Here is an 11,360-nt window from a genome sequence, read left to right as displayed (position 1 = left end):
TTTCTTTCTGGCTGCATGGAAAAGACAGCCTTAAAGCTCAGACAGACAAAAACCATAGATGACATGGACAAACTGTAACACTGAAACAACTGTTAAGAGCGTCTCTGTCAAAATGTTCTATAACGGTGTGCCAGACAGTGTACAGTAGGCTATTATTGAATATACAGTCAGTAACATCAGTCAGGGCTTAGGTTCCAGCAGCCCTGAGAGAAAACAATAATTCCCTGCACATCACAGTGCGGTGACAGACCTCCTGACCTGTCAGGCACAACTCCATGAATAGTCTTCCTGGAATTGGAGCTAATGACGTGCACTCTGAGAGACTTACTGGCACTGCTCTTTTCCGCTCTCACTTGTCTATATTAGGACCAGTTGCAGTATATGCTAAAACACAGTATAAGCATGGTAGCAGCTGAAACAAATCAGAATGTTTAGAGGTGATTATATCCAATGTGTAAAATACAGTTTGTTGCTTGGTCTGATTATTTTATTTTTCTGCAAAAAATAACTTTACACAGTTATACACTTGGCGGACAACTGGTTAGCACATCTTTCTCACAGTTCTCAGGACCGGGGTTCAAGTTCCATGTGTCAAGTTCGCATGTTCTTTTTTCCAAGTACTCTGGTTTCCTCCCGCATCCAAAAAAACCTACCTTGAATGGGGAGGTTATACGAAGTTGGCTGTAGCTATGAACGTGAATAAGAATTGTGTCCTAAAATTGTCTGCCGACCAGTTCAGAATGTATCCCCACCTGTGCCCGAAGATAGCTGGGATAGGCTCCAGCATGCCTGCTAAAAATTTTCTCACATTTCTAAAGAATTTCCATAGAAACATTCTATAGAAATTCTATAGAAAATTTCTATAGAAAGGTGATAGTTTTATGACCCAAGTTATATCAAAATTCTATAGGATGTAGAAATGCTATAGAACTTTCGGACCCGAGTTCTATAGGACTGTTCTAAAGAAATTGTTCTATAGAAGGCTTGAGGTTGATGGTTTTGAATGTCTTGGGGTTCTTCATGGTGACGGTGAACCACTTGTTCCACTGCCAAAAAAAGCAGTATGAATAAAACAGAATATCTTCGTAACCACGTTTTTTTTATTGTGATCTTTGGGCCAGATTTCTTCTTATAAAGTGCTTTAAACAGAACATGCATTTACTTTGATGGTCTTGCAGGACAATTACAGGACTGGCATCACTTTCCGAATCCTCCACTTCAGGAGGTTTTTGGAGCTGTAAAGAAAATAAACCGTGACCTGCAGTATCACATCACTGAAAAGTTGATAGATAAAGTCATGACATCAATTCACTGAATTCCTGGACTGTTTGAAAAATTAAAACAAAGCATCCCAAATTATACATTTATATAAAATAATACATCAATGTATGACACTGTTGATATGCATGCAGGGAAAGAATTAGATGAGACATGCCAATTATGATTTCACCATGCACAACTGGGGAAAAATAACTTACTGGTCACTTTTATTATATCAGTCTTATTCTAGGAAGTTGGGCGGGTACCATAACCACTCGTGTTAGCTGAAAAAAGAACAGATATTTTGGATTAATTATAAATGTAATCGGCACTGACGGCACCCTTAATTGATGGAATATATATCCTCAATGGTGGAGGCCAGTGTTTCAGGATATTTAAAATATATTTGGTTGAGTAGCAATTAAAAATTGCTAAAATTACTAAAATTGCATACCACTCTCAAGAAGAAAATATCTTTTCTTCGGAGGATTTCCCAAGGTAGCTTTGCCTGCAAAATAGGTGAATACATTAATGTAAGTACCAAATTTTTCATTACACATGTTCTAGTTCAGGGTGTACCCTGCCTCCTCCCCATTGACAGCTGGCATAGGCTCCAGTACTCTTGCGACCCTCATGAGGATAAGCGGCGAAGAAAATGAATTGATGGAATTTAAAAAACTATCATTGGAAAGAGCTTTGAAAACCCCTTAAAATCTTACTTAAATTTTCTCAACAAAAGTTATGACCATTTAAAGATTCGGAATATGGGCTAATTATGGTATGGGAGATGCCAGTGTGTCGTCATTTGTTATGATTACGTGACTTCCGGGAGGTAGAAAGATGATTGATTACGTGACTTCGGGAGGCAGAAAGCCAAGTAAACACAACAGTTGTCAGCGAGTGCGATCATTGATTTGTAAGATTATATATTTAATTTTCGGTTTTGGTGGATGAAAGTCTTTGAATTTTAGTACAATAGTTATATTGTGTGCAGTAGTTGGCTGTGCAAACCGTTTTGTGAAAGGATCCGGTTTAAAATTTCACCGAATACCGATCCTAGAAGGATGAAAACAGCTGTGGCTTCAGGCCATCAATCGAAAGAATTGGGTACCAGAACATAGTGGATTCGAGATGATGGAGATCATTTTTCTTCAGGTTTTTTTCCTTAAATATACAATTGTGTCTAGAAAGATTTGAATGTTTTTTTTTATATCAACTTAATGCATTGCATGCATATTCAATTATACGTTTTCATTGTTCATTCACCAAGTACAAGTGAAAATAGCCTGGCACAAACAAAAGAGTTAATATATTTCCATTTCATTTTATTACATGATTCTTTTGTCAGTGTCTCCTAAATGTATAAGAGGCTATATATATATTTATATATATATATATATATATATATATATATGTGTGTGTGTGTGTATATAGTGGTCATTACATTTAATTTAATTCCCTTACGATAAAAAAGTGATTCCATATTTTTCTATTACTCTCAGGCATTGATGACACTTGTCCAAGTGCCATTACAAAGCTGCAGGGTGAGAAGAAGTTGCTTAGTGACCTGACCCAACTACAAGATGACCTGAGAGAGTATCGAAGTCAACTAAGATCTTGCAAATTTGGGGACACTTTTCTTAGTGAAGGAAACAAGGATGCAAGTTCAGTGTTTTTCCACTGTAGTTCCCAACATTTAACTTTCTTGAGGTTGGTGAACTTGTGTGTAAACATACTCCCACTATCTATGACACTTACTCCTGCAAGTTTGCTCTTGATGGTACTGATGAAACTTGGGCTTAGTTTGGTGGATTAAGACCCATTTTATAGGTTTAATTTGTCAAGACAAACTGTTCATGAAATGGTTAGCAAATCACTTTCTGGATTAGCAAATAAGTTGGCATTTTTGGTGCACTGGGCAGAAAAGGGGGAAATGATCATGAATATGCCAAAAATAATTAAGGATACCTATAAGAATTGCAGGGTAATCATTGACTGTTGTGAGGTGTTCATAGAAAGTCCAGGAAATTTCACTGTTCGAGGATTGACTTGGTCTAAGTATACGAGTCATAACACTGTGAAAGTTTTGATTGCCATTTCAGCAGTTGGGGCTGTTACTTTTGTTTCAAAAGCCTTCAGAGGAAGAGTTTCAGACAAGGTCATCACTCAGCGGTCTGAATTTCTGCAACTGATAGAACATGGGGATCTTGCTTTGGCAGATCGTGTTTTTTTTGATTGCTGATGATCTTGCTGCTCGTGCTGCATCTCTGGCCATTCCGGCTTTTACAAGAGGGAAGTTACAGCTCAGCCCTAAGGAAATCGAGACAGGGAGGAGGTTAGCTCGGGTGAGGATTCATGTGGAGAGAGCCATCGAGCGTGTTAAAAATTCCAAGATTCTAAGTGCAACTATGAGAATCAACCTTGTGTCTCGGTCTGCCAATAGTATGGCAATATGCTGTGCTCTTTCAAATTTACATCCTAAGTTGCTTTGATGACTTACCGCAAAACGACAGGCTCTGCATTAATTTGACTTCCCTTTCAAACTTTCTCATAATTAAGTTTTGAGTAAAATTTATGACATACACTTAAAATTGAGGAGAAATAATGTATTGTTCATAGTACCCCACCACATCAAACTTTACAACCTTCATTGTTTGATGCTTCATAGTAACAGCTGACATTTGTGTTTGTTATAATTTACACAACTTCCATAAAAAGTGCATTCATTTTGACAAAAACCTAAGAGAAATGACATATAAAGGAATTATACATCATTGCTATCCTAAAAGTTTAATGGTTAACAGATCCATTTGATATGTCTGTTCATAACAGATTCAATGACATACATTAATGATAAAATGGGTAAGTTCTTCTTCCTTTGCTGTGTCTGTTTCTTCCTCATCCAGTGAAGGAATGCTTTTGAGGAAAACTGAATTTGGGCAAACATCTCGTAGTGGTTGGAGGGTATTCCTGTCTGATAGTGGAGCTTTCCCTTTTGCTGATGTCATTGAAATGTTAGTCTTTCGACTTCCCACGATATCAACGTCACTGATTGGTATTGAATTGAGCTGAAATAAAAGTAAATCATTGTAAAACACAGATAAGAGATTCAGATAACACAGCATTCATACAATGACATCATTTAGAAATATTTCCTGTTATACTGAAATACATTAAGTTGAAATTGCTACCTCTTTTCTGTATGATGCATTTCACTTGCAAGCTTCACTTGTGCATGCTGTTGATGTAAGACCAGCACGGACAGCTGCATCAACCTTGAACAAGAGGGCTGCAACATGACTGTATATCTCACCCAGACTGGAATGGTAAAATTTAAAAAGTCAATGGCGTTAAATCACACATGGGAAAAAAGGAATATTCATATTCATTCATGCCAAAAAATAATGAAAAATTAATAAAAAATAAAAATATAAGACCTTGTCAAAAATACAATTAGGTATGAATCCAATATTTCAATTAAATAATTTTTCACGTCATAAAATTTGTGTGTCCCTGTCAGAGGAGGGGTATTGCAAATGGTATCCTGAATTAACAATATCATCAAGCCACATTTCTAACATATTTTGGATTTTTTGTCTAATAAATGTATACACGGTCAAAAATAAATTTAAATAGACCATCTTACTCTGCCATACATGTACAGTGTGCACAGTATACAGTCCCCTCAGATTTCTTTAAGCATGTCCATGGTTGAGGTTTATCCCAAAGTCGCTGAGAAGAGATGACCTTTGTCTTCAAAAAACAATACGGCGACTGGTCTACATTGTAATAAAACATGGGATGCACTGTTTGTCTCAATGTGCCCTGCGATTGGCTGGCAACCAGTTCAGGGTGTCCGCTGCCTCCTGCACGTTGACACCTGGGATAGGCTCCAGCACTTCCCGCGACCCTCGTGAGGATAAGCGGCTAAGAAAATGGATGGATGGATCTGGATTTGGTCAGATGACTTTTCCTTGGTCCGTTTGGCCATTTGGTTGATAGTGATTGAAGATTTGTGAACATAGTGCTTGCTTCAACACACTGACAGCTGGTTTCAGATTTGTCATGATGTCACCACAGTCCTTAGACCAATCAGATAAAATAACGATAGAAAAAAAACTTCACGCTTCACCTATTACCTGTGTTCTCTGACCTCTATAACACACAAGATGGCATAATTGGAAACCTATCCATATTGGCTTGTCTTACATGATGGACTTGCCCGATTTTGAAATCTCCATAGTCATGACAGTATTTATATTTGTAACAAATACTTGATGCATTTTATTATGCAACTTCAGTATGTGTATTAACTCCGGTGTTACTTAAAAATGGTTAAACAGAAATTATTATCTGTACAAATTCTATAGAAATTTGAGATAAAGCACTGTGCCATTTTCTCTTCTTCAAGAATTTCTACAGAAACATTTTGTTCTGTAGAAAGCCACAGCCAAAATTGTAAGAACAAGTTGTTCTATATAAAGTCCATAGAATTCTATAGAATTTCTATAGAAAACTTTTAGCTCAGAAAAACGCACGCACACACAAACACACACACACACATTGTGTGTGCCCTTGCCCATTCACAGCTTGCATATTTGCAGATTTTGATCTCAGAGTTTTGTTTTTGTTGGGTGACTTTTCCAACAACGTACACTAGTTACACCATTAATATTCATGCAAGTGTTTCGCCATGTATGTAATATATATAATTGAGCTCACAAGGCAGTAAGGAACAATTGCATTTCACATCTGTAAGCAGAAGCTTGCATTGCCCTACACCAGGGCTCAACAACCTTTTTGAGGCTGAGGGCTACTTCGTGTGCACCATATTAAGGGCTATGTGACTTGTTTGCGGCAAAACTTCAGACTCAGTTCATTACATGTACATAAAGTATTTTTGTTTAAATACTGAATTATATTACAAGTATTTTAAATTTTTAATTCACGTAAGCAAGTCAGATTCAGAATGTAAAGCACAAATAAAAGGCACAATTTGTGGCCTATGGTATTTTTAGAAAATACCTCGCAGGTACCTTATATGGTCCTCGCAGGCTAACATTCGCCTGCGGGCACCGCGTTGGTGACCCCTGCCCTATAAAACTGCCTGTGTAGGCAGGTCAATACTGACAATGTAAATAGCATTTAAAGTGCATGTTTTGTGTCAAATATTTTGTGTCATTCTTTTGTTATTTTTTTAATAGTTCAGCTATGCTATTTGCTGTGGTGTGATAATTTTAGTTTAGATGTGACACCGTGAGTTTGTACAACACTGTCAGTAATGACCTGCCTACAAAGGCAGTGTATGAGGCAATACAAGCTTCTTCTTCTGTATAAAGAAGTAAAATGCAATTGTTCCTCACTGCTTCATGAGGGCCATCATATTGTAACTTACATACATGTTAAAACACGTAATTGCATGCATGGTGACAGTGCTACCAGTGATGGTGATAGACCTGACCTTGACTTTTTGGCAGAGCCCTTTGGACAGTATTACTGTACTTTAAAAGCACTCTTGTCAATTTGACCTGATACATAAAAATGATGGAATGAGGAAGATTTTTTTTGCAATCCTCGCATTGTGAAACGTTATCTGTATATTTAAAAACATAGACATCTTGATAAGCCCATCAGTGTTATTTGGGCTGCTTAATCAAGGAACACATATTGATCTCACATTTTCTGCAAATTAGTATTGATGAGAGCTACAATGCAGTGTTGTACAGTGAACCCATGCATTGTGTTTGGCATTTGGAATTCACATTTAAAACCTCTAGTTCGGTTTCAAACTTGCTTTTTTTGTCCTCAGCCAAAGCAATAAATGTATTTCCTTTTAACCATTTGGGGCGTCATGGTGCCAAGAAACTATGTTGAAGTATCATTTACACAAAAGGACGCTTTGTTGGCATTTTCTGGCATATGGCATGTTTGTTCTCCCCGTGTCTGCGCGGGTTCTCGGGGCACTCTGGTTCCCTCCCACATCCCAAAAACATGAAACATTAATTGGACACTCTAAATTGCCCCGAGCTATGTCTGTGAGTGCGGCTGCTGGTCTCAGTGTGCCCTGCGATTGGCTGGCAACCAGTTCAGGGTGTACACTGCTTCCTGCTGAATGATAGCTGGGATAAGCTCCAGCACTCCCCGCGACCCTTGTGAGGACAAGCAGCTAAGAAAATGGATGTATGGATGGAGGTCGCAGGAGAGGCTCTCCAATTTCATTGGAGTTTGGTATGATGACAATAAATGCTCATTCATTTTCTGATTTAAAAAAATAGCTATGAGGTAATTATACATGTGTATGGTTTCAGTCATAACTGCCCTCTGAGTGAAACCATAACTACAATGCGGCCCACACCACAAATGAGTTTTGACACTCCTGCTGTAAAAGATTTGGAGACAGTATAACTTTCTATTTAATGTTGCACTACTGTCATGGCAAAGTGGCATCAACATGATAGTATAATGGCACAAAATACAGTGCATTTTGGCACTCAAAACATGGCATCATCTGAAGCTAAGATACAACAAATTGTTTTCCATCCCTATATAGTTAAAGTACTGCTCCATCCAGACTATCATTTTTTTTGTAATTCCCCTCCCCATTCTTACAAAATAATAACATATGATTATAATCCGGGAACCCCGTGTTCTTACTTTCTACAGATTTAGATGGGATCCAAAAAATTCTCTTGGCTAAATACACCACTTTTTTTCATGTTACTCTTTAAACAAGATAATCAGACCCCATATAACACACTATTGTTGATTAGAATTATTAGTAGTTACTAGCTGGATATTTGCACTTTGTTTTTCATCATTAGGATTCTGTACAAAAGTTATAAGTCAAAAAAAAAGCACTTCATCAAAGAAGACATCCTATGTTACTGGCAGATTTTTCATAACCTTTTGTCACTTATCAATACTGAAGATATAACATACAACAATATTGAACAGTAAACAACAAACAACGATCAATCATGAAACCAGTGTTACTTCAAGCAGATTTTTCCAGTGTAGTAACATTCTTTATCATTTGGGTATACTGACCGACGAATGTCACCTACTTTTTAAAACACATGGGAACTCTTTTCAACTGTGTTTCATGGCATATTAATAACAAACTACACTGAGTGGTTTATTTATTTTTCATTTACTAAGCATTATTAAATCATTGGTTCTTGGTTCTCCAGACATAACACATTGTCTACTCTTTTGTGACACTGACTTTGGCCTTGATTCAGAGTAGGGTTGACCAAACCTAAAGAGTAGGGTTACATCAAATTTTTTGACAACTGTCAGTGTGAAATGGTGTAAACTATATTACTGATTTTCAAGCAGACAACATTTTGGCCAAAATAGCTTCAGATAAAGCTTGTTGAGTCCTTTATCATGAGGTTCAGTACAGTATGTTGATGGCTGTACATGATGGTTGTCTCCTTATGCCAAGAGTTTCTCTGGGTTCTTGGAGAGGCTCTGCAGCAAACTCCTTTGAAAGCTTTGCTCAGGTAACTCAGGAACCAGGAACTCCAAAAAAAGGTCACAAATGTGGTAAACCAGGTGCCTAATAAAACGGAACAAGGGAATTGAATTAGTGGTGGAACGGCAGTTCTACTGACTGAACTGTATCACTTGAATCAGCTAATTAAAGTGAGTCTCTCAAAAGTAACTACCCGATTTGTGAAAAAATGTTAATTAAATTACAAATATATATTTTACGTTCGTGAGTGTCATGCAGCACTCTCCTTTGAGGGCACCAAAATCTAGCGCTGTCTTCTTCTATGGCTAATTGAGGTAGATTCTTCTTCTTCTACAGCACATTGAGGTAGATTATTCTTTTACGACAGCACGGTGGTGCAACTCTAGAGCATTGGCATTATAGTTCTGAGCACTGGATTTCAAATCCTGGACCCACCTGTGTGGAGTTTGCATGTTCTCCCCCTGCCTCCATGGGTTTTCTCTGGGCACTCTGGTTTCCTACTTCATACCATAAACATGCATTCATTGGAGACTCTAAATTGCCCCTAGGTGTGATTGGCTGGCAACCAGTTCAGGGTGTACCCTGCCTCCTGCCAGATGACAGCTGGGTTGGCTCCAGCACTCGTGCAACCCTCGTGAGGATAAGTGGCTCAGAAAATGGATGGATGACTATTCTTCTACTGTACAACCAATTGAGGTACATTCTTCTTCTTGTACGCCGCCTGAAAGTAAAGTCACCTTCTTCTTCTCCAGAAGAAGCCTCTGCGTGTGCCTAAAACCAAGTGCATTGTAGGGAACGGCCATGTTTGAACCAGCCGCTAGCAAAAAAAAAAAAAAAACATTTCAACCACATCAGAAAACAGGCCACAGGGTTCACACCTCCCAAAAAAAGTTGCAGCACGTCGTCCGGAAAACATGGTATATCTGTGTGTGGATAGGACCAGCATTCAAGGAGTATGAAACAGCCTAAGGCATCAACAACAGCGCCTCCCCCTTTGGAAAAACTCATCTGATTTATACGATTCACTTAAAGCGCATATTTCTAGTTCAAAATGACTGATTTTGTCTGTGACTGATTTGCATGTGTTTATTGGCTGTGAAGGGATCACTTAGGGCAGAATCAGTTGGTGTGTTATGCACTGAGCAGTACAAGTCATTCACTCCCTTTCCAACCTGCACAGTCGTGGCAAAATTCAAGTGAACTGAGAAGGGAAATGATTCAGTTCATAAAGCTATTCCAATCAGTACATTCACTCAAATGATTAATTTGTTTGAACGAATCATTTGCAAATTACAGATTACTGAATTCAATGGGCTTCAAGGTTTGAGGTCTGAGCTCAGACAACGACACATGAACTGGATATAAATAGTTGGTACATTTCTGCACTATACTTCAGATGGAAGGATTATCTGACTATTGGGTGTTTTATAAACCCATTTGGCCCGGACGTACATTTGTATACCTAACACAATAACACTTATTCATTAATTTGTTTTCTGTGAATTACATATTTCATAAATTTACAATGAAAAATAGCAGGAAAATGATGGGAAAAAGAAACAAATCCATCTGTTGACATAAAGTGCTCAATGTGTCGATCGGGGTCACGCGATTGACCAAAATTTCGATCGCGTAACCGCATGCCCCCCAAAAAAATAAAAAATGAAATATGCACATAAGGGCGCGTTCTAGCTCCCCACCATGGCAACAATACACTCAGCTATGCAGAACCTAATGCTATAGTACAGTGGAATTACATAAGGAATATAAAGGCTAAGCATGGTCATACTGTATGATGTCGTTAGCCATGTCTTTTTATACAAACATTTAAAATTATGTTAGCAGATTTAATCAGCCAGCACTACCTTATGTGAGTGGGATGTGACAAGGACTTCACCCGCTATTGTATGAACTGTATCTAAATATAAGTAGGGTAAATGGTAGCAAACTGAGTGCACAGTAGTGATATTATTACTCACCTGTTAATGTAGGGGTTTTGGAAGGAATCAAGAACAGTCTGCCAACTGAGTTTGTATTTGTCAGAGCTGAGTAAATCCGTAATTAAATCTGTAGACACAAAGCACGGTAAACCATAAAAATTAGTCCTACCCATTGCTTTGGCTGCCCAATTTATTTTACACAGGGTTGTTATTTCTTCCCTACACCCTGACCTAAAGTCTGCAATGCACAGACATTACCAGACTCTGGCTTTCATTCCTGGTGATGCTTTGCGAGGACTCTACTACAACTACTGTTAATTAATCAATTAATACAGTAATGGGGAAAAAGTGTTTGCTCCCTCCCTGATTTTATGTATTTATTTTTTTGCGCAGTTGTTACATTTCAATGTTCCTCATCAACAAACCAATTAAATATTACTCTTCGACTACACTAGTAAACACAAAATGCAATTTTCAAATGAAGGTCTTTATTATTAAGGGAAGAAAAAAATCTAAACCTACATGGGTACTACGTGAAAAAGTGATTTCCCCCTCAACTTAATAACTGCTTGGGCTACCCTTAGCAGCAACAACTCTAATCAAGCGTTTGCGATAACTTGCAATGAGTCCTTTACAGCACTCATCTTTACAGAATTGTTCTAATTCAGGCAGATTGGAAGGAT

At 38.0% G+C, this 11,360-nt stretch overlaps 1 protein-coding gene across 7 annotated transcripts in view; it reads right to left on the bottom strand.

The window, feature by feature from the left end:
- Positions 1 to 569: 569 nt before the first annotated feature.
- Positions 570 to 11,360, bottom strand: part of LOC133504485 (sorting nexin-19-like) — a 53,675-nt gene continuing 42,884 nt past the window's right edge. For 4 of the 7 annotated variants that reach the window (XM_061826750.1, XM_061826752.1, XM_061826758.1 and 1 more), the window contains 2 exons: positions 10,717 to 10,804; positions 8,395 to 8,821 (listed from right to left, as the gene is read on the bottom strand). In XM_061826750.1, coding sequence (XP_061682734.1) covers positions 8,698 to 8,821; positions 10,717 to 10,804 — 212 coding nt within the window. In that variant the 3' untranslated portion in view covers positions 8,395 to 8,697. Of the gene's footprint in view, positions 1,047 to 1,162; positions 1,236 to 1,478; positions 1,545 to 1,714; positions 1,769 to 3,645; positions 4,329 to 4,451; positions 4,579 to 8,394; positions 8,822 to 10,716; positions 10,805 to 11,360 lie in introns of those variants that run through there. The other 3 variants (XR_009795975.1, XR_009795976.1, XM_061826751.1) reach the window with 3 other exon arrangements.

Source organism: Syngnathoides biaculeatus, chromosome 8 (genome assembly GCF_019802595.1).
Source record: "Syngnathoides biaculeatus isolate LvHL_M chromosome 8, ASM1980259v1, whole genome shotgun sequence".
Lineage (NCBI taxonomy): Eukaryota > Metazoa > Chordata > Actinopteri > Syngnathiformes > Syngnathidae > Syngnathoides > Syngnathoides biaculeatus.
The sequence above is the reverse complement of the archived record's forward strand: the minus strand, read 5'-3'. Positions and strand labels throughout refer to the sequence as shown.